At 48.3% G+C, this 24,081-nt stretch overlaps 1 protein-coding gene across 1 annotated transcript in view; it reads right to left on the bottom strand.

Moving 5' to 3' along the window:
- AQR (aquarius intron-binding spliceosomal factor) overlaps positions 1-24,081 on the bottom strand; it is a 102,712-nt gene that overhangs the window by 10,831 nt on the left and 67,800 nt on the right. The window contains exons 24-32 of the mRNA XM_073639035.1: positions 13,668-13,777; positions 13,008-13,143; positions 12,321-12,530; positions 11,788-11,925; positions 10,711-10,782; positions 9,151-9,338; positions 8,891-9,062; positions 7,967-8,137; positions 5,210-5,295 (exon numbers count right to left, since the gene is read on the bottom strand). Coding sequence (XP_073495136.1) covers positions 5,210-5,295; positions 7,967-8,137; positions 8,891-9,062; positions 9,151-9,338; positions 10,711-10,782; positions 11,788-11,925; positions 12,321-12,530; positions 13,008-13,143; positions 13,668-13,777 — 1,283 coding nt within the window. The remainder of the gene's footprint in view (positions 1-5,209; positions 5,296-7,966; positions 8,138-8,890; positions 9,063-9,150; positions 9,339-10,710; positions 10,783-11,787; positions 11,926-12,320; positions 12,531-13,007; positions 13,144-13,667; positions 13,778-24,081) is intronic.

Genomic DNA, 24,081 nt, shown 5'->3' with positions numbered 1-24,081 from the left:
TGTGTGCCATAATCCCTCACCCCTGGAGGGTTCTTGCAGACGGACAATACACTGTAGCCCGTGCTGTGATGCCGCATGTGTCTGCAGTCGCGTGGGTCAGTCCACAATCACACAGCTGGCTGGACCCCAAGCCAAAAACATTGGACATGAAGAATATCACATCGGTAATGAGCATTTCCATGACATTCTCCCCTACATTCACTCGGAGAAGACGGGAGCTGTCAGGATATAATTATCTGCACTGCAGCCCCATTACAGTAAGTGCAGAGCGGTACGGTCTCAAGACAATGGCGGCCTAATTCCTTTTATTCTTCCAGTTCCTCTCTTTAAGAATATGCAGAAAGATAATAAAACTAATTGAAAGCCTGTCTGTGGGAATACGTCATGTATGACAATCAGATGTGAGGTGCTGGGCACGTGGCCAGATGTGGGAGGCTCGGCAGCACATACGAGGACATGACGGCAGATTGCCTACATGCTGCTAATAATACAGCATCGCAAATCAAGGGCGTATGCACAAATGTTGGTGACAACCAGATCTTGTGGTGCTCAGTGTGTAGAAATAGTGCTTGTACAGTTGAATTAGATGATGAAAACTGAAGAAAGTGGCACTCACCATTGGGGTATGAATAAAACAACACACGAGGAACAAAGACAGAGGAATGGACGAGTGACAGCTGTTTCACATGAGTAAACGCTTCTTCAGGGGCTGTAAACTGGGCATTCATGACATTAGCACCAGCTACCTAATAGTGTGCAGTCTGCTGCCAAAACATACAGCAAAAAATCTAAGTGATTTAACACAAATTGCAACAACAAAAAACACAAGGGAAGCTAATTAAAATCACAGTAAAACTACGTGCAACAAGAAGCGTAGCATCTGAATATACCCCAAATTCTGTGGTGCCTCCATGGATCAGACTTGTTTTCCAACACATTACACAATACCATGCCGGTCTGCTAACGCTGCAGCCATCTTCTATCCTAGCACCACTTCTTCACCAACTCAGACACCCTCATAATAGTAAGAACACGTGATTCATCAGACCAGGCCACCTTATCCCACCACTCCATGGGACACTTCTGCTGCTCATCCACCCATTGTAGGTGCCTTCAGCAAAAAAAACAATGGGTATCACTAAGTACAGAAATGGGAGAGCTGCACCAGTGCAAAAAACAACTATATACACCAAATAGAAAGCTGCATAATAAAAGCTGTGCCCACCACAAAGAGGATAGTTATTATTATGCAAACTCTATACTAAAAAGACAAACACCTAAAATCACTTTGAGATCTGTCAGCAAGATCAATTCCCCCTTTCCACCCTCATAAACCGCATATATGGGTATTAAGATCTTTGAAATGTAAATTCATTGACACTTTTAGATCTTCTATCTGTTGCTGCATTCCTGAAAAATTTGTGTTTTAATTGATATGCAAATTATGTGTTAAGTGCTCTGGGCATGAAAGAGCACTTAATTAGCCTCTATATCCAGAGCTTGTTTCGATGCCCAGCACCGCACCGGCCTCTTTAGCTTGATGGATGATTGATAGCACACGGTGAGTTATCAATCAAGCCAAAGAGGCTGAGTGGGGAAACAAGCTGAGGAGTCAGAGGCTGGCTAAGTGCTCTGTCACACTTATGCAAATGATGTGTTAAGTGCTCTAAAAACTAAATTATGCATTTCTCGGGAATGCAGCAACAGATAAAAGATATAAAGGTGTTGATGGATTTATCAAAGACCTGTATGCCAATATATGGTGATTGGGAGGATGAGGAGAAGGGAAGGGTGATCTTACTGACAGATTCCCTTTAAAACAAAAAAATATATGAAGAAGGGATTACAATAATACTGTATGGACACCTAAGTGGGCACAAAAAAAGGAACAATATGGCTTCAGAACAATAATCTAGGGTTTTCCCCTTGAGAAAAGCTCAAGTATCACAAATACAAGCAAGTAGCACCAATACACACATAAAACACTAAAGCACTGTGGGTGTTAGTTATCAAAATGAGTAAATATATCTGGAAAAAATAACATCTGCAAAACACAAAACTTGTGATGACCTAAAAAGGACAGGTATAAGAACTAAAAGTACTTACATAAAACGACTATATGGAATATCCCATAATAAATACCTGCAGCAAAAGTGCCCCGAGTGTATCGCTGCCAGGCTGGTTCCTCAGGGATATCCTTGATAGCAATGTCCAGGAATTATAAACTCACATCACATGTTAATCATTAAGAGAGTGGTGTAAGAGACACAGGCGTATGTTCTCCTGTATTACCCAGCATCCAAAACTATTGCGTTGTCATGCTCCTGCTAAGTACCAAATCGCTACACACCAACAGAAAGCTGGTGTCAAAAAGTCACAACATTTCTTGCAAGTGATATTTTGTGTAAAATGACTTGACTTTTTACCTTTTTTGTGCCGACCATGGCAATTTTCGAAAAAGTGGTCCGGGCATGACAAAAGGAGTATGGCCCATCACCGTGCACAGATTTGCCATAATGTTAAGCCCAGAAACACTGTAGCTATAATTTGGTGCACAATACTCCAGCGAGCTATAGGTCAGGACTGGAGAACTAAACATCAGTCTTGATGTTCATTATCTTCAAAAAACGGACAGTTTTCTTACACCCTAATATATCCCACTCTTTGACAGGTGCCATCATCAGAATGAATGGTATTTACTTTACCTGTCACAGGCATACAGTGAAGGAAATAATTATTTGATCCCTTGCTGTTTTTGTAAGTTTGCCCACTGACAGAGACATGAACAGTCTATAATTTTAAGGGTAGGTTAATTTCAACATTTAGAGACAGAATATCCCCCCCAAAAAAATCACATTGTATAAATTTGATACATTTATTTGCATTTTGCAGTGAGAAATAAGTATTTGATCCCCTACAAATCATTATGAGTTCTGGCTCCTATAGACCAGTTAGACGCTCCTAGTCAACTCGTTACCTGCAGTAAAGACAGCTGTCTTACATAGTCACCTGTATAAAAGACTCCAGTCCACAGACTCAATCAGTCAGACTCTAACCTCTACAACATGGGCAAGACCAAAGAGCTTTCTAAGGATGTCAGGGACAATATCATAGACCTGCACAAAGCTGGAATGGGCTACAAAACCATAAGTAAGATGCTTGGTGAGAAGGAGACAACTGTTGGTGCAATAGGAAGAAAATGGAAGAAATACAAAATGATTGACAATTGACATTGATCTGGGGCACCATGCAAAATCTCACCTCATGGGGTATCCTTGATCATGAGGAAGGTAAGAGATCAGCATAAAACTACACGGGGGGGGGGGGGGGTTGGAGGGAGAACAACTTGTTAATGATCTCAAGGTAGCTGGGACTAGTGTTGAGCGAATTTGTTTGGCATTTCAAATTCGGGTTCGTGGTTCCGGCTTGTTCGCGCCCCCCAAAAAAATAGGCTCCGCCCACGAACATCCCTAATTTGCCTGCGTGACAAGCCAGACCCCTAAACACAAACTGGAATTTGAAATGCCACTAGCTGGGGCCACAGTCACCAAGAAAACCATTGGTAACACATTACGCCTTAAAGATTTAAAATCCTGCAGTGCCCGCAAGGTCCCCCTGCTCAAGAAGGCACATGTGCAGGCCCGTCTGAAGTTTGCCAATGAATGCCTGGATGATTCTGTGAGTTATTGGGAGACGGTGCTGTGATCAGATGAGACACAAATTGAGCTCTTTGGCATTAACTCAACTCGCCGTGTTTGGAGGAAGAAGAAGGATCAGTACAACCCTAAGAACATCGTCCCAACCGTGAAGCATGGTGAGGGAAACATTATACTTTGGGGGTGCTTTTCTGCAAAGGGGACATGACTACTGCACCATACTGAAGGGTTGATGGATGGGGTCATGTATTGCGAGATTTTGGCCAACAGCCTCCTTCCCTCAGTAAAAGCATTGAAGATGGGTCGTGGCAGGGTCTTCCAGCAAGATAATGACCCAAAACATGCAGCCAACGCAACAAAGGAGTGGCTAAAAAAAAAAGCACAGTAAGGTCATGAAGTGGCCTAGCCAGTCTCCAGACCTTAATCCCATAGAAAACTTATGGAGGGAGTTGAAGATCCGACTTGCCAAGCGACAGCCTCAAAATCTGAATAATTTAGAGATGATCTGCAAAGAGGAGTGGACCAAAATTCCTCCTGACATGTGCGCAACCCTCATCAACTACAAAAAACGTCTGACTGCTGTGCTTGCCAACAAGGGTTTTGCCACCAAGTATTAAGTGTTGTTTGCCAGAGCGATCAAATACTTATTTCTCACTGCAAAATGCAAAAAAAAATATCTAATTTATACAATGTGATTTTCTTTTGGATATTCTATCTCTCAATGTTAAAATTAACCTTCCCTTAAAATTATAGACTGTTCATGTCTTTGTCAGTGGGCAAACTTACAAAAACAGCAAGGGATCAAATACTTATTTCCCCCACTGTATGTACCTGCGGATGTAGCGACCCTTAACACATTGATACCACGATGTAGTGATTCTTATTGTGACATTTTCAATAGCTAGTAGTGCGTTAATTGGAAAGTTAAAGGGAACCTGTCACTTGGGAAAATGCTATTTACCTGCATATATAGGATCCATGTGCAGATAAAGAGCGTTACAATGCTGTCTTACTGAATGTGCAACTGCATGGAAAAAATTAAATTATTTATTTCCTCTTGTGTGCCACCGGCTTTCAGTCATAGGGTGTGCCCGGAGCGGCTACAGTCACTGCTCACTATACTGTAAGCGTCAGCTGTATGTACACCTCAGCACTTTGATTGAGAACCAGATAGGTGCAGAACAAGCTGTCAATTAAAGAGTCAGGGCGTGCATACAGCTGACGCTCAAAGTATAGTGAGCAGTGACTGTAGCCGCTCCGGGCACTCCCCATGACTGAAAGCCGGCGGCTCTCGAGAGGAAATAATTTAATCTTTTCCCGGTAATTGCACATTCAGTAAGACAGCATTGAAACGCTATTTACCTGCAGATTAACCCTATGGCTGCAGGAAAATAGCATTTTCTCCGAGGTGACAGGTTCCCTTTTAGGCTTGCTGCATCATGGTATGTAATGTGTTAATCGTCCAGTTAACGTTATAATGATATATCCCTATACAGACATATACACACTGTTATACTGGAGACAGACAATGGCTCTCGTTCTGCTCGGCTTACCTCAGGTGACCCACTGCTTTGGTTCTGACAAGTGACAAGATAATATAGTCATTTTGTTGTCCCTGGAATCTGTCCACAGTGGTGACCTACAAGAACAGAAACACGATTATCCTTGTTTTAGAGGGTATTGCTGAATCTTGGAAGAAAAGAACATCTTCGAGTCTATAAGATAATGTCTGATAATGCAATGACAGCATGTTCAGGGCATAAAAGAGAAAAAGTTACAATAACTTAATAACCCAGCAGACATTTAAAGCTGCTGCTTGCCATTAATTGATGCCGGCTCCACGCTATAGCGAGTACTGCAGCAAAACCACACTTCAAATCACACCCGAAATAACAGAAGTCGCTTCCCAGCTAATGTTTAATTGCTTAATCCCTTCTTAATATGTGTGTAGTGTGTGTGTTATAATACGTCTTCTCCGGTTGCCAGCACCGCTCCGTTCTTTTCTGGCGCACGTGACCGCTCTTCAGGTTTGCCAGATCGCACACGGCTGCTGGGTGTAGCGATCCACACCGCGGCTGTGAACATGTTAAATGCCGCTGTCAATCTCTGACAACGGCATTTAACTCACGCAATCCAGAAGCACGTCATGAGTCCTGCCCAACACGTGATCGCGGAGTGCCAAAGGAATGTCATGACAGCCAGGGGTCTGCAGAAGACCCCTGTGCCTGTCTTGTAAATCTCCTATGAACGCCGGCCTGAGGCAATCGAATGATCGCAGCTTTAAGTCTCTTAACGGGACTATTGACGAACGTAAAAAAAAATGTTTTAAAAAATATTAGAAAAAAAATTAAAAACAAAATATCAAAATCACCTCCCTTTTGCCCCATTCAAAATAAAACAATAAATAAAAAATACACATATTTGGTATCGCTGCGTTCATAAATGTCCGAACTATCAAAATATAAAGTAAATTAATCTGATCGGTAAACGGAGTAATGAGAGAAAAAAATCAAACTGCCAAAATTACATTTTTTTTTTTTGGTCACCGTGACATTGCAATAAAATGTAATAACAGACGATCAAAACATCATATCTGCTCCAAAATGGTATCAATAAAAAGGTCAGCTAAGAGCGCAAAAAATAACCCCTCACCCGGCCCCAGGTCCTGAAAAATGGAGACATTACAGGTCTTGGAAATGGTGATTTTTTTTTTTTTTTAAACAAACTTTGGATTTTTTTCACCTCTTAAATTAAAAAGAACCTATACATGTTTGGTATCTGCGACCTCGTACTGTCCTGGAGAATCATAATGGCAGGTCAGTTTTACCATATAGTGAACATGGAGGAAAAAAACAAACAAAACAACAATTGTGGAATTGTCCTTTTTTTGAAATTATTTTTGGTGAAGGGGTGAAAATCCATGCTCATCCTGGGATTAGCAGTCAAGGGGGTGGTTCGAATCGCTGTCTGACATCTATGTCTGTGTGCACATGTATAAAGGGAGGAAGCCTGTCAATCACGGATTAGGACTGCCCCTTTGACTTCCTGCAGAGGGAGTCCTGCATGGTCAGAGTCAGGCTGGGCTCAGACAGCTGCTGTAATATGACGTGACTGGGTCTATGTGTACCTCTGTGTGCATGCTGACTTTGCAGATGGGCACCGGAGCCATCTGCCACTTAATTCACTATTGTCGGCAGTAAAATGGACCAGAATAATGCATGCTGCAATTTTTTGCAATCCACTTGAATATTGCTCTCGTGCACTAACACAAAGGCTATCATTTGTTCGTATTCTGTCCATTTTACACAGGTACCTACATTTCTCTTTTAGATCTGTAAAAATAATGAATACAGTTTCTACTGAACAACCCTTAAAGGGGTTAACCTTGCTTAGACTTTTCAGGGTCCCATAGAAAATAAAAAACAGTATATACTCACTTCCCGCAGTGGCGCTGTTCTAGTGATGTCGACACTGTATTCCGAAGGGGTGAACTGACATTGTTGTGTCATGTGACCAATGCAGCTCTTCAGCGACTGCAGCTCATCAATGTTCCATCAGATTTTTGTCAGAATGGATGTCCAATCTGATGGAACATTGATGAGCTGCGGTCGCTGACTAGCTGCAGTGGTCACATGACACAATGTCCGGTCACCCCCTGGGAACTGCAGCGCCGACATCAGTGGAGCAATGCTGTAGTTGGAGGGGAGTACGCATAGTTTTTATTCTCTACGGTTCCCAGAGTTGATTAAGCAGGGGCGGTCCACTAGTAGACAACCCCAATAAAGAAGCCCTAGCACAAATATTTTTTTTCTTTAGTTAAACCTGTGTATATGAAGTCTAAGTGTAAGTGTATTATTCTACTCCCCTACTGCCGTTCTCCCCCACGACCAGCATCGTTCTGCTCCTCTTCTCAGTCATGTCACCGCTCTGCAGACTCTCTATACTGCACTCTGCGTGGCCCGGAAGTGGCTTTTACAATGCAAGTCTATGGAGGGTAGAACAAGGCTCCATAACCTTACATTATAGAAGAGACTTCCGGCTCACACATAGAGCACAAAGTGACCCAGAGAGTCTGAAGAGCGGTGACATCACCGAGGAGAGGAGCAGAAAGATGCTGGACACCAGATATTGCGGAGGTGAGTATATTAACACACTGATATTAGACTACATATACACAGATTTAATAAAAATTATTCATGGGAGGCCTTCTTTAAGGATTACAAGGCAGCTTATGAGCTATATTTCACATCTAGATCTTAGACTATTAGTATGCAGAGATGACTGTCACAGTCCAGCAGGTTACTACTCGCCTTACTAGGCTGGCCTATGACAGGGTTCTTCCTACAGCGCTGGTTGATGATGTCTCGAATGAGATGCTTCTGTCCGTTGTATGTGGTCAGGATGCTGATACCATTGGCAGGATATCCCAGCAGACGCATATACATGAACAAGGCGACCGCATACTCGGCCTCAGCAAGATTCTGCATGGGAATAAGACTAATTAGTGTCTGTTGTAGAGGGCAGTAACCATCTTCAATCAGAAAAGCATAGAAATAATGAAATGTTATGAAAGTTCAGTCAATAATGGGCCATTTACTTCTAGCAAAGAACTGCTAAATAATTGTGAACTCACACAATATAGCAGCACAAGGCTTTATTTTAATACAATAGTTCCACAACTATTGCAGATGTATGGCCACCTCTTAGTTCAACAACTATTGCAGATGTATGGCCACCTCTTAGTTCAACAACTATTGCAGATATATGGCCACCTCTTAGTTCAACAACTATTGCAGATGTATGGCCACCTCTTAGTTCAACAACTATTGCAGATGTATGGCCACCTCTTAGTTCAACAACTATTGCAGATGTATGGCCACCTCTTAGTTCAACAACTATTGCAAATGTATGGCCACCTCTTAGTTCAACAACTATTGCAAATGTATGGCCACCTCTTGGTTCAACAACTATTACAGATGTATGGCCACCTCTTATTTCAACAACTAATACAGATATATGGCCACCTCTTATTTCAACAACTAATACAGATGTATGGCCACCTCTTAGTTCAACAACGATTGCAGATGTATGGCCACCTCTTAGTTCAACAACTATTACAGATGTATGGCCACCTCTTAGTTCAACAACGATTGCAGATGTATGGCCACCTTTTAATTCAACAAGTATTGCAGATGTATGGCCACCTCTTAGTTTAACAAACGTATGACCTATACCTGGTAAAAATAGGGGTTGGGCTCAGACTCCCCTACTCCATTGAAGTCTTCTACGTTTATGAGTTGGAAGTCGTACAGGAATCCGGCGTTGGCGGCTCTGAACTCGGGCAGCAGCTGCACGTGAGGAAGGTTCCCCAAACTCTTGTAGCGCCAGTTGTACAGGTTGCACAGACTAGAATAGAAGGTTAAGTGCATTTTACTTATGAGAGTTTGGCCCAAGGAACGGATTAAATTGAAAACTAAAAATAAAACCATTGTACCTGGCTCTGGCTCTTCCTTGGGCATCGAGATCCACAGTTGGCACTCCGAGCCTGACAAATCTGGTGAAGAGAGACTGCTCCATGTTGGAGTACTTCTGGAAGGCCATGTTCTTGATCACAGGTGGCAACTGGTGATGGTCTCCAATCATGATCCATCGCTTCAACCGGCTGAAGCCATCTTCTGGATTCTACAGGGGAATCGTACAGACACATGCAGACATAAAACACTCGCCTCTCTATGTCCACATGTGGCAGGAAACTTCCACAATGAACCTGCGACAAAATCTACATGTGTTACATGAAAATTGTGGCTTGGATTTCCCCATATGCACTGCAGAAGGTGAAATCCTCAGCTTTTCTGCCCAAAAATGACCATGAGATCTGAAAAGCCACAGAACTCTATAATTTTCTTATCTTTTTTTTTCGGCTAGGTGTCAATGAGGTTTTGAACACTCTATTCACTTGTTATGTAATTTGCTGTGGATATGTGATCCGCACGACAAGTGCCAAATTCGAAAATTCTTGGCGGTGATAACAGGCGTTGTGCCATATGTCTTTGAACAGATTTATAAATTGAACCTCTCAGGACCGGGTGCAAACGGCTGTATGAAACTTAAAGGGATTCTGTCAGCAGGTTTTTGCCATTTAATCCGAGAGCAGCAGAAGTGCCCGATTTCAGGGATGTGTCACTTGCTCAGCAGCTTGCTGTAGGCTCAATACCATCATGGTTTTATCAGCAGGAGATGATCATTGCAGGACTAGTTGTTCTGTGCCAGGTAGTCCAGCTAATAAGCGTAACCCTGCCCCCTCCACTGATTGGCAATTTGCTGACAATGTACATAGGAAGCTGCCAATCAGGTGTGTGGGAGGGGTCATACCCATCTCAGCATTCATAGCACTTCTTCATCTACAGCAGAGAAAACAGGGATTTTATCCAAAGTGCACCAAGCAGCCCAATAAGTGACACGTCGCTGGAATCAGGGTCTCTGCCCCTACATCATGCTGCTCTCAGATAACACAGTGAAGCCTGCTGAATGATTCCCTTTACTAAAAAAGACCATTTAACCTTTTTTCGTTTTGAAAGAAATCAGACTTTTTTTTTTCTTATTTTTACATCAAATCCTTCACTTTTGAGGGACGACCAGACATTATTAATGCATTGTTTTGTAGTAACTTGGGGTGGGTGGGGGAATACAAATTTGGATAATGTTTGGAATGGGTATAAAGATTTAGTGAAAACTTCAGAAAAGATAAAAAGGTGGGTTTAGATATTAGATTTATAATAATGACTTAGCCCTGGTATATCTTGTGAATAATGTCACGAGGCCAATAAATTACCTGTGTACATACGATATGCCACTAAACTCTCGGTACCCCAACCTTGAGAGATGATGAAAGATCAGTAAGAAGACACCGGCATTTCGCTCTGTCTATGAACACCTCAGGTTCACCTCGGGATATCTAGCACAGCATATTTGGCGATGTTGAAGTGCCTGGGTATAGGCTTTCTGGTAAACTGTTATAACACGGTTCACGGGGTCACAGGCTTGTATATTGTACCTGCAGGAGGAGGGGGATGAAGGTCTCAATTTCTAGAATCTGAGCAGCTTCTTCCATCAGGATGTTATCGTACTGCAGAGAAAAGACAGGAACCGAGAGTCAGCAAGATAGGAGAGAGAACTTCAAGGTGACCGTCTGCAGACGATTTACACAACGGTCTGAAGCTGCAAAAACATCTGGGCCAATAACAAAATAAAGCATTTTTTTTGTTGCTAAAGCAGGTAACAATGCCAAACGAGTCTGGATGAGGTTACCTTAAAATACCTCGCACCATTGCTGGCTGCCGTATCACTGCATCCACGGAGAAGCTGTCACCGGCCATTTTTAGACTAATCAATTACAGCAGGTTCACGGCATTAGCAATAAGCAGAGATGACATATATGCATAATAGATAGACATGCCATCCTTTTTAATACAGGAGATGCTCTTTGGAGGACGATACACCAAAAATCACAGGACGTCCTGCAATAATTGGAGAAATCCACTGGAAACAGCTCAGTCCCCCTTGAGGAGTGTCAAGGGGGAAAGGTAAAGTGGATTCTTACCAGGCACGTTCATGGTGTATCCATACTCAGTGCCAAGGACTATCCCATAGAGGCTTGTATCATGGCCCCCTTAGACGTGAAAGAAGAGGCAACACCTTGTCTCCATTGCCTTTGTGAATGGCCAACAAGGATCACAGGACCTCTGTTTGGACAAAAAGGTTGGACCTGCAACCCATGTTATGCATCCGCCATAAATGTTGTAAAAGGAATACCCAAGCCAAGAGCGGACTCAGGCAGAAGCCACTGTGCAGTCCAATAGTTCCTCATAATGCACAATTACATCTGCTTTGGAGGTAGAAGTGGCCCTCTGGTTACACCAATGGTATGTCCGCCCCGACCCAAACAGAGGATGGGGTCCACTAAAATCCTTGTGAGGTCAGTGTAATGCCTTCAAGCATTTCCAAGCAAGAGATGTTGATTTTGAACAAGAATCTCTCTTTAAACGCTTATTGGTCACGTTTAGGTTCTCTCTCAGAATGTTTCCAGAGTTTTATTATATTTTAATTATTCCTGCCGATATCTTAGATTTACCTTGAAACCTAGATCCACAAGGTCATGCCGTTTTAGAGCTGCGTGTGTACAGGTCATGGCGATGATCTTGGCCTCCTTCACGAGGAGGTACTTGGAACGATCCAGTCCACTGCGCAGCAACTCAAAAGCTCGAAACTCCTGCGCAGGTAAAAAAAAAAAGAAGCTCAGTCCATCGTAACCTGCCTGCTGTTTATTACAGTATTTGTGAACTACCTGAATGATGAAAGTGCTAAGGAATTATATGCCAGATGAAACAAGCATTGAAATAAGTAGTGTCTGCTGATTATAGCTCACCCTCTCTCTAACCACATCTGTATTTTTTCCATTTTCCGCCCTTTACCTGAACCTCAGCATTGAGGCTGTGATTTATCCCCACAACCTACAGTACAGACACAATCACCTAATAATGCCAGCGGTGAACGTTTCCTGCTCAGTGCAGTGTTTGGTTTCACAAGAGTACAATGTCATCAGCGGAGCCTGACTGTGGGAGAGATCATCTTACAGGATTGTGCTCCGTCCTGGACCATACCCACCTCCAGCTGAGTAAAGATCTTCTTAATGTGTCGGAAACACCCTTCAGCTATTTCCATGTCCTCCTCATAGGAGCACCCTTTGAATATGGGTTGGGGTGCATTGGAGAAGTATTGGTGGAAAGGGAAAAATTTTGCAATGTCGCCGACCTCAGGAGCTTGGGACGACTTGGTTTTCACCTTGCTCTGGTAAGCCTCCCATCGTGACATTATCTGTGGGGACGCCACAAAATAAGATTGGAGAGTTTAGTTTAGAAATCATAAGCCCAATATCAATTCAGTATTAACGGGGTTGCTTTGCGTAGATAAATGGCGCACTTATGAACATCTGTCGACGTCCGCCACAGTGTGGTTGCTTTTACAAATTGTGTCTCTATTTTGGATCATGAGTGGGCAACCCCTCACTATGAAGTCATTAGGACATATTACCAGGGCTAGCTCATAGTATTGGTTAGCACTGTCTCTTGCAGCTCTGGGGTCCTGGGTCCAAATCCCACCAAGGACAACATCTGAAAGGAGTTTGTATGTTCTCCCCATGTTTGCGTGTGTTTCCTCCCACACTCCAAAGACATACTGATAGGGAATGTAGATTGTGAGCCCCAATGGGGACAGTGATGATAATGTCTGTAAAGCGCTGGGGAATTAATGGTGATATATAAGTGAGCAAAATAATAAAAGTTAGATTTTTACCTGGTACAAAAAGAAGTGTCCCGCTGTCTCACAAGTATAAGACACATCTCCAGGGACCCCCAGACTCTCCTGTAGACGTCCCACTTCATGCAGTAACTCCAGCCTGCGGGCCAGCACATAGTTCACTCGTCCGTACCTGGAAAGATTAGAAGATATTTATATATGGTCTAAAATAATCCACAACATGACAAATGCCAGAAGAAAATACATTATGCAGATCTAAATTAAACCAGCATGTGGCTGAATATAAAGTACACGTGTATATGTGGTCCTATGTCTATTCTGCGATGGCGTGCATGTAAGGTCGGCCGCTGTCTTACCTAAGCTCCCCTACGCATTGCCATATATACCTGAGATCACAGTAGGTAAATATAACCCCAAAAGATGTTTGATCTATCTTCTGACCGTAACCTTCACCCCTGTGAACCATAAGGTGCTCTGAACAGAGTCTATAACTAAGGAGAACTGGGGGGGGAACAGTTCGGACTGGACAGCGAAGACATCCAACTGTCTGGAAAACAGCAGCAGCGGCTGCAATCATGGACGCCATGCTTATTAGCATTAGCACATTGTCCTTATTGCATCCTTTGTTATTATTGTCTCGGTGTTGGAGGAGTCCAGCACTGAAGGGTTAAATCCCGGCTGCTCCGTGCGGCTCACCTGCTGAAATCCTTCTCCGTCTCCAGCTCCTCCTCTCCGTGGCCAAGACGCAGGAGGTGCCTCTCGTCAATATCCAGGGCCATAATCTTCTCAAACAGCTGGTTGAGCGCCTGCAGATTGATGGGGACAGGAGGGGAGAGGTATGTACAGACCGCATGGAGATGTTCTAGGAAAAGAGCGGAGGGGGCAGAATGGGCCAGCATGGAAATGCCAAGGGGGACAGGTCTGGAAGTAATCAGCTAGGTGCCATTAGGCAGATGGCACCGGTCAGACAACCCGGCTAACAGGAGAGAAGAGAACCAGCCCCGACGCCAGATGTACAAAGAACCAGTGTCTGACGACTACCCAATAATCCAAACAAAAGAAGAAACTTTCCTTCCATCTGCATCACTTTCATGTGAAGTTATAGGAGTAAAAGTGAACCTGCAATGTCACAGTATTCAGAGACTAAGGAATGAGAACCCTTTTTTTTTTTCATAAATGCATGTAACTGGAGCTAAAATCATTTTTGCAATTGGGTTTCATTAAAAATTTTGCAGCACTTGCCTCCTATAATCTCTATGACCCATTATCTATCGCTGGCTGCAGAATGAGTTCACTGAGAATCCATCAGTCAGCTCGCTAATGAGAATCTGACGAGGATATTTGTAATTCTACTACTTGTCTTTTTCAGAGCTCCTATTGTTTGATTTACGATCTTGTCAAAGTTGAATGTCCTGAGCTTGCGAACGCCAAATGGCGCAAAATTTTCAAGGAAGCCCAATTGTAAAGATGATTTTTAGCCCCAAATACATGCAATTACGGTAAGTAAAAAAAATAAATAAAAAAAAAGGTGCAAAACCCCACCAACACTAAATATGCGACTCATGCATGCTCATGTCTTTTATGTGAACTTTTCTCCTTTCAATTATTATTTTATATACTTGATTATTTTTTCTCAATAACATTACAGTTGCAAAGGTTGAAAAAAGACCTAGGTCCATTAAGTTCAACCTTTCTCCATAATGACCAGCCTGTTATATTAGTATGCCAATAAATTATTAAAACCTATTATCAGACAAACAGACAAAAAATTGTGTAATAGTAATCCAAAACTTATTAAAGGCACCATTTATCAAATTGCAGCTATATAAACAATAAGTATTAAACCTATTAATATGTGAATAGGTTTAATGGCAATAAATGATGTCGGTGCAAAACTACCAAAAGGGCAGCCCTCGGGCAAGCAGAGTAACACTGATATTTTCCATCCCTGTTGGCGTGGTGGTAACTAGGTTATGCTCCTTGCCCTGACCACCGGGTGTGGATGCATGGCCCTAGACAGATACATTGCTGAGCTCATCCAGCTGGATCTTCTCCTGCAGGAGCGATCGGGGAAGGGAGAAGGGCAGGGAAGGGAAGGGCAGGGAAGGGAAGGGCAGGGCAGGGCAGGGAAGGAGAGGGCACGGAGAAGGGCGTAGGGAAGGGCACGGAGAAGGGCGTAGGGAAGGGCACGGAGAAGGGCAGGGAAGAGAAGGGCAGGGAAGGGAAGGGCAGGGAAGGGCAGGGAAGGGAAGGGCAGGGCAGGGAAGGGCACGGAGAAGGGCAGGGAAGGAGAGGGCACGGAGAAGGGCGTAGGGAACGGCACGGAGAAGGTCAGGGAAGGGCACAGAGAAGGTCAGGGAAGGGCACAGAGAAGGTCAGGGAAGGGCACAGAGAAGGTCAGGGAAGGGCACAGAGAAGGTCAGGGAAGGGCACAGAGAAGGTCAGGGAAGGGCACAGAGAAGGTCAGGGAAGGGCACAGAGAAGGTCAGGGAAGGGCACAGAGAAGGTCAGGGAAGGGCACAGAGAAGGTCAGGGAAGGGCACAGAGAAGGTCAGGGAAGGGCACAGAGAAGGTCAGGGAAGGGCACAGAGAAGGTCAGGGAAGGGCACAGAGAAGGTCAGGGAAGGGCACAGAGAAGGTCAGGGAAGGGCACAGAGAAGGTCAGGGAAGGGCACAGAGAAGGGAAGGGAAGGGCACAGAGAAGGGAAGGGAAGGGCACAGAGAAGGGAAGGGCACAGAGAAGGGCACAGAGAAGGGAAGGGCACAGAGAAGGTCAGGGAAGGGCACAGAGAAGGTCAGGGAAGGGCACAGAGAAGGTCAGGGAAGGGCACAGAGAAGGTCAGGGAAGGGCACAGAGAAGGTCAGGGAAGGGCACAGAGAAGGGCGGGGAAGGGCACAGAGAAGGGCAGGGAAGGGAAGGGCACAGAGAAGGGAAGGGCACAGAGAAGGGCAGGGAAGGGAAGGGCACAGAGAAGGGCAGGGAAGGGAAGGGCACAGAGAAGGGCAGGGAAGGGAAGGGCACAGAGAAGGGCACGGAGAAGGGCAGGGAAGGGCAAGGAGAAGGGCAGGGAAGGGAAGGGCAGAGAGAAGGGCAGGGAAGGGATGGGCACAGAGAAGGGCAGGGAAGGGAAGGGCACAGAGAAGGGAAGGGCACAGAGAAGGGCAGGGAAGGGCACGGAGAAGGGCAGGGAAGGGCACGGAGAAGGGCAGGGAAGGGCACGGAGAAGGGCAGGGAAGGGCACGGAGAAGGGAAGGGAAGGGCACGGAGAAGGGAAGGGAAGGGCACGGAGAAGGGAAGGGAAGGGCACGGAGAAGGGAAGGGCACGGAGAAGGGCAGGGCACGGAGAAGGGCAGGGAAGGGCACGGAGAAGGGCAGGGAAGGGCACGGAGAAGGGCAGGGAAGGGCACGGAGAAGGGCAGGGAAGGGCACGGAGAAAGGCAGGGAAGGGCACGGAGAAGGGCAGGGAAGGGCACGGAAAAGGGCAGGGAAGGGCACGGAAAAGGGCAGGGAAGGGCACGGAAAAGGGCAGGGAAGGGCACGGAAAAGGGCAGGGAAGGGCACGGAAAAGGGCAGGGAAGGGCACGGAAAAGGGCAGGGAAGGGCACGGAAAAGGGCAGGGAAGGGAAGGGCACAGAGAAGGGAAGGGCACAGAGAAGGGAAGGGCACAGAGAAGGGAAGGGCACAGAGAAGGGAAGGGCACAGAGAAGGGCAGGGAAGGGAAGGGCACAGAGAAGGGCAGGGAAGGGAAGGGCACAGAGAAGGGAAGGGCACAGAGAAGGGCAGGGAAGGGAAGGGCACAGAGAAGGGCAGGGAAGGGCACGGAGAAGGGCAGGGAAGGGCACGGAGAAAGGCAGGGAAGGGCACAGAGAAGGGCAGGGAAGGGAAGGGCACGGAAAAGGGCAGGGAAGGGCACGGTAAAGGGCAGGGAAGGGCACGGTAAAGGGCAGGGAAGGGCACGGAAAAGGGCAGGGAAGGGCACGGAAAAGGGCAGGGAAGGGCACGGAAAAGGGCAGGGAAGGGCACAGAGAAGGGCAGGGAAGGGCACGGAGAAGGGCAGGGAAGGGCACGGAGAAGGGCAGGGAAGGGCACGGAGAAGGGCAGGGAAGGGCACGGAGAAGGGAAGGGCACGGAGAAGGGCAGGGAAGGGCACGGAGAAGGGAAGGGCACGGAGAAGGGCACGGAGAAGGGCAGGGAAGGGCACGGAGAAGGGCAGGGAAGGGCATGGAGAAGGGCAGGGAAGGGCACGGAGAAGGGCAGGGAAGGGCACGGAGAAGGGCAGGGAAGGGCACAGAGAAGGGCAGGGAAGGGCACGGAGAAGGGCAGGGAAGGGCACGGAGAAGGGCAGGGAAGGGCACGGAGAAGGGCAGGGAAGGGCACGGAGAAGGGCAGGGAAGGGCACGGAGAAGGGCAGGGAAGGGCACGGAGAAGGGCAGGGAAGGGCACGGAGAAGGGCAGGGAAGGGCACGGAGAAGGGCAGGGAAGGGCACGGAGAAGGGCAGGGAAGGGCACGGAGAAGGGCAGGGAAGGGCACGGAGAAGGGCAGGGAAGGGCACGGAGAAAGGCAGGGAAGGGCACGGAAAAGGGCAGGGAAGGGCACGGAAAAGGGCAGGGAAGGGCACGGAAAAGGGCAGGGAAGGGCACGGAAAAGGGCAGGGAAGGGCACGGAAAAGGGCAGGGAAGGGCACGGAAAAGGGCAGGGAAGGGCACGGAAAAGGGCAGGGAAGGGCACGGAAAAGGGCAGGGAAGGGCACGGAAAAGGGCAGGGAAGGGCACGGAAAAGGGCAGGGAAGGGCACGGAAAAGGGCAGGGAAGGGCACGGAAAAGGGCAGGGAAGGGCACGGAAAAGGGCAGGGAAGGGTACGGAAAAGGGCAGGGAAGGGCACGGAAAAGGGCAGGGAAGGGCACGGAAAAGGGCAGGGAAGGGCACGGAAAAGGGCAGGGAAGGGCACGGAAAAGGGCACGGAGAAGGGCAGGGAAGGGCACGGAGAAGGGCAGGGAAGGGCACGGAAAAGGGCAGGGAAGGGCACGGAGAAGGGCAGGGAAGGGCACGGAGAAGGGCAGGGAAGGGCACGGAAAAGGGCAGGGAAGGGCACGGAAAAGGGCAGGGAAGGGCACGGAAAAGGGCAGGGAAGGGCACGGAAAAGGGCAGGGAAGGGCACGGAAAAGGGCAGGGAAGGGCACGGAAAAGGGCAGGGAAGGGCACGGAAAAGGGCAGGGAAGGGCACGGAAAAGGGCACGGAAAAGGGCACGGAAAAGGGCAGGGAAGGGCACGGAAAAGGGCAGGGAAGGGCACCGAAAAGGGCAGGGAAGGGCACGGAAAAGGGCACGGAGAAGGGCAGGGAAGGGCACGGAGAAGGGCAGGGAAGGGCACGGAGAAGGGCAGGGAAGGGCACCGAAAAGGGCAGGGAAGGGCACGGAAAAGGGCAGGGAAGGGCACGGAAAAGGGCAGGGAAGGGCACGGAAAAGGGCAGGGAAGGGCACGGAAAAGGGCAGGGAAGGGCACGGAAAAGGGCACGGAGAAGGGCAGGGAAGGGCAGGGAAGGGCACGGAAAAGGGCAGGGAAGGGCACGGAAAAGGGCAGGGAAGGGCACGGAAAAGGGCAGGGAAGGGCACGGAAAAGGGCAGGGAAGGGCACGGAAAAGGGCAGGGAAGGGCACGGAAAAGGGCAGGGAAGGGCACGGAAAAGGGCAGGGAAGGGCACGGAAAAGGGCAGGGAAGGGCACGGAAAAGGGCAGGGAAGGGCACGGAAAAGGGCAGGGAAGGGCACGGAAAAGGGCAGGGAAGGGCACGGAAAAGGGCAGGGAAGGGCACGGAAAAGGGCAGGGAAGGGCACGGAAAAGGGCAGGGAAGGGCACGGAAAAGGGCAGGGAAGGGCACGGAAAAGGGCAGGGAAGGGCACGGAAAAGGGCAGGGAAGGGCACGGAAAAGGGCAGGGAAGGGCACGGAAAAGGGCAGGGAAGGGCACGGAAAAGGGCAGGGAAGGGCACGGAAAAGGGCAGGGAAGGGCACGGAAAAGGGCAGGGAAGGGCACGGAAAAGGGCAGGGAAGGGCACGGAAAAGGGCAGAGAAGGGCACGGAAAAGGGCAGGGAAGGGCACGGAAAAGGGCAGGGAAGGGCACGGAAAAGGGCAGGGAAGGGCACGGAAAAGGGCAGGGAAGGGCACGGAAAAGGGCAGGGAAGGGCACGGAAAAGGGCAGGGAAGGGCACGGAAAAGGGCAGGGAAGGGCACGGAAAAGGGCAGGGAAGGGCACGGAAAAGGGCAGGGAAGGGCACGGAAAAGGGCAGGGAAGGGCACGGAAAAGGGCAGGGAAGGGCACGGAAAAGGGCAGGGAAGGGCACGGAAAAGGGCAGGGAAGGGCACGGAAAAGGGCAGGGAAGGGCACGGAAAAGGGCAGGGAAGGGCACGGAAAAGGGCAGGGAAGGGCACGGAAAAGGGCAGGGAAGGGCACGGAAAAGGGCAGGGAAGGGCACGGAAAAGGGCACGGAAAAGGGCACGGAAAAGGGCACGGAAAAGGGCAGGGAAGGGCACGGAAAAGGGCAGGGAAGGGCACCGAAAAGGGCAGGGAAGGGAAGGGCACAGAGAAGGGCAGGGAAGGGAAGGGCACAGAGAAGGGAAGGGCACAGAGAAGGGAAGGGCACAGAGAAGGGCAGGGAAGGGAAGGGCACAGAGAAGGGAAGGGCACAGAGAAGGGCACGGAGAAGGGCACGGAGAAGGGCACGGAAGGGAACGGAGAAGGGCACGGAGAAGGGCAGGGAAGGGCAGGGAAGGGCACGGAGAAGGGAAGGGCACGGAGAAGGGCAGGGAAGGGCACGGAGAAGGGAAGGGCACGGAGAAGGGAAGGGCACGGAGAAGGGAAGGGCACGGAGAAGGGAAGGGCACGGAGAAGGGCAGGGCACGGAGAAGGGCAGGGCACGGAGAAGGGCAGGGCACGGAGAAGGGCAGGGCACGGAGAAGGGCAGGGCACGGAGAAGGGCACGGAAAAGGGCAGGGAAGGGCACGGAGAAGGGCAGGGAAGGGCACGGAGAAGGGCAGGGAAGGGCACGGAGAAGGGCAGGGAAGGGCACGGAGAAGGGCAGGGAAGGGCACGGAGAAGGGCAGGGAAGGGCACCGAAAAGGGCAGGGAAGGGAAGGGCACAGAGAAGGGCAGGGAAGGGAAGGGCACAGAGAAGGGAAGGGCACAGAGAAGGGAAGGGCACAGAGAAGGGCAGGGAAGGGAAGGGCACAGAGAAGGGAAGGGCACAGAGAAGGGCACGGAGAAGGGCACGGAGAAGGGCACGGAAGGGAACGGAGAAGGGCACGGAGAAGGGCAGGGAAGGGCAGGGAAGGGCACGGAGAAGGGAAGGGCACGGAGAAGGGCAGGGAAGGGCACGGAGAAGGGAAGGGCACGGAGAAGGGAAGGGCACGGAGAAGGGAAGGGCACGGAGAAGGGCAGGGCACGGAGAAGGGCAGGGCACGGAGAAGGGCAGGGCACGGAGAAGGGCAGGGCACGGAGAAGGGCAGGGCACGGAGAAGGGCAGGGCACGGAGAAGGGCACGGAAAAGGGCAGGGAAGGGCACGGAAAAGGGCAGGGAAGGGCACGGAAAAGGGCAGGGAAGGGCACGGAAAAGGGCAGGGAAGGGCACGGAAAAGGGCAGGGAAGGGCACGGAAAAGGGCAGCGAAGGGCACGGAAAAGGGCAGCGAAGGGCACGGAAAAGGGCAGCGAAGGGCACGGAAAAGGGCAGGGAAGGGCACGGAAAAGGGCAGGGAAGGGCACGGAAAAGGGCAGGGAAGGGCACGGAAAAGGGCAGGGAAGGGCACGGAAAAGGGCAGGGAAGGGCACGGAAAAGGGCAGGGAAGGGCACGGAAAAGGGCAGGGAAGGGCACGGAAAAGGGCAGGGAAGGGCACGGAAAAGGGCAGGGAAGGGCACGGAAAAGGGCAGGGAAGGGCAGGGAGAAGGGCAGGGAAGGGCAGGGAAGGGCACAGAGAAGGGCAGGGAAGGGCACAAAGAAGGGCAGGGAAGGGCACAGAGAAGGGCAGGGAAGGGCACAGAGAAGGGCAGGGAAGGGCACAGAGAAGGGCAGGGAAGGGCACAGAGAAGGGCAGGGAAGGGCACAGAGAAGGGCAGGGAAGGGCACAGAGAAGGGCAGGGAAGGGCACAGAGAAGGGCAGGGAAGGGCACAGAGAAGGGCAGGGAAGGGCACAGAGAAGGGAAAGGCACGGAGAAGGGCAGGGAAGGGCACGGAGAAGGGCAGGGAAGGGCACGGAGAAGGGCAGAGAAGGGCACGGAGAAGGGCACGAAGGGCACGGAGAAGGGCAGGGAAGGGCACGGAGAAGGGCAGGGAAGGGCACGGAGAAGGGCAGGGAAGGGCACGGAGAAGGGCAGGGAAGGGCACGGAGAAGGGCAGGGAAGGGCACGGAGAAGGGCAGGGAAGGGCACGGAGAAGGGCAGGGAAGGGCACGGAGAAGGGCAGGGTAGGGCACGGAGAAGGGCAGGGTAGGGTGCTGGGTGGGGCAGGGTGCGTGGCACACAAACATCTTCCATTGTTGGCTGTGTCAACTGAGGTCATGGGTTGTGGCAATGGGGGATGTTGGGGACCTGATGTGACTACTGGGAAGGAAAGCAGAGCGCACAAGCCAGTTACAGTGTAGCAGTTCTGTGCCACAGCAAAATCACCCACATAATATATGGTTTTATACTGGCCAAACAATGAGACACCGTTCCTGCTCTATTTGAATGACCCGGCATCACCGAGTGGAAACAGACAAGACAGTGAGTGAAGGCCCTGCCGTAACTACTAAGGGGAGCTCCGCTCTAACTCTGCATACTGGGGGGAGGCAGACTTTTGCAAGTTGTTGTGGGATTATAACTTTTGGAACTGGCTACTCGACCTACTTAGTACAATCGTTCCGACACTAAATGGCGTGCCGTATGGTGGTCAGACGCGTCAGCATGAGAGCGAATGGTCTACAGATACAATACAGATGGCGGAAACGCAGGAAAACATCAACATAACTATATAAATGTGAGATCTCGTTAATCGTACAGACCCTTAGGATAATGCTAATGTGTCACTTATTCAACACAGCCAACATCGAAAAACAAACTAATTGGGGGGTGGAGGGAAGGTCACTTTTTGACAAATGTGCACATTTCTTGAAGACACTTTTGGGGTAAAAATGGTCACTGCACTTCTTGATAAATGTCTTTAAATGTCTTGAGGATTTTAGTTTAAAAAAAAAATGGGGGGCACTTTTTTTTTTTTTTTTTTTTTTTAAGAAACTCAAAACATATCGCCCTAAATTTACTATTAACGTAAAATACAATGTCATGTAATATAGAACCACTGGGACACTTGAGATGCTTTCCAAAGTTGTTTCTACAGAAAATGACACGATGGATTGGAATTTTCCAGATTTTTGCTACTTCCAGCTCGTATGATATTATAAACATACATAAATGGAGACATAGGCCATAGGAGGCAGAGACCCTGATTCCAGCAATGTATTACTTAGTTTACTGGGTGCAGCAGTTGTGATAGAATCTCAGTTTTCTCTGCTGCAGATCTAGCAGTTCTCTGAATGCTGAGCTGTGTATAACCCCGCCCACACCACTGACTGGCTGCTAAGTACATTGTATATTGAAAGCTGCCAATCAGTGGTGGGCGCGGGGTTGTTCCACAAAGCACAAGACACCTAGTTCTATAGTGATAATCTTGAACTGTTAAAACACTGATTTTATTGAAACGAAAAACACAGTCTAGTAAGTGACACATCTCTGGGATCAGGGTCTCTGCCCCTACATCAGATTAAATGGTGACAGATTCCCCTTATGCTTTCTTTTTAAGTGGTGCATCTAATTTTCTGCATTTCACACCTTTAGCCACTAATTTCAATTTTTATTCATTATTTTTTATGAAACCATTAATCCATGAAGCTATTACAAAATCATTAATGTGTGTACAGAGAGGATAATAAAATCCACTTACACATTGCTGTATTTTGCCATTTCCAGTGCCGCTCTGGGCATCACCGGATGGCATTTGTGGCCTGCCTGCTCACACAGCATCTTCTAAGTAGATTGGGGGGGGGGGGGGAAGAGACTATCTCAGTGTTAGGCCACGTTCAGACGGCAGTTTTTCTTGTACGGGTGCTCTCCATGTTTTTCACAGATAGCACTCGTACCAGTAGTCTATGGGGCTGTTCACATATCCAGTTTTTTCGTCGAACCGAGTAGTCTGTTTAATAAAAAAATAGAGACATGTCCGAATTTGATCCAAGGTTCAGATCAAAATCGGCAATGGTCTGTTTTTCTTGTAGATGGAAAATACTGACGTCTGAATGAGGTCTAAAAGACTCAACAAGACTATAAGAGCAACAGTCCAGACGATAGCCGACACTCACATCTTCTTAAAAGAATTGCTTTATTGATCCAGTAGAATAAAAGTCATAAAAAATGGTTGAACACAACAGCACAAAAATTAAAAAGGCAGAAAAGAAATATCCTCTGCGCTCCCAGGCAACATGTTTCAGACCTGCATGGTCCTTTGTCAAGCCAATGTAGGTCTGAAACATGTTGCCTGGGAGCGCAGAGGATATTTCTTTTCTGCCTTTTTAATTTTTGTGCTGTTGTGTTCAACCATTTTTTATGCCTGGATCAATAAAGGGATTCTTTTAAGAAGATGTGAGAGCTGGCCATCGTCTGGGCTGTTGCTATTGCTGGAGTATTTTGCAGTGCACTTCAATAGGTGATCCGATTGCTCCTTTTTTTTACAAGACTATAGGAGGTTGAAGAGCCTTATTCTGCGTCTCATAGATTTATAGTGAGAAAGTGACCACCGGTATACACAGACAATGCTCTCTGAGCCTACAGGTCATGTAATCCAGGAGAGGACCGGAAATGTGTTGGAAACAGCAAAATGTGGTTAAGTATTTTTATACATTTTCTACACACACATACATGAATGACTGTTAACAATCAAAGCAATAAAAAAGCCTCAGTGTTCCTTTAATACCTTTTTTTTATTATTTATTTATTTTTTTTCAATTTAGGTTTTATTTGTACATGTCAAAAGTGTAAAAATTGTGCTGGGCTGGCTACCAAAAATGAGAAATGTAAAAAAAAAAATC

The sequence above is a fragment of the Phyllobates terribilis genome, unplaced genomic scaffold, assembly GCF_046119375.1.
Source record: "Phyllobates terribilis strain yellow unplaced genomic scaffold, ASM4611937v1 Scaffold_7__3_contigs__length_470593459, whole genome shotgun sequence".
Classification (NCBI taxonomy): Eukaryota; Metazoa; Chordata; class Amphibia; order Anura; family Dendrobatidae; genus Phyllobates; species Phyllobates terribilis.
This window is presented reverse-complemented; position numbering and strand designations above follow the sequence as displayed.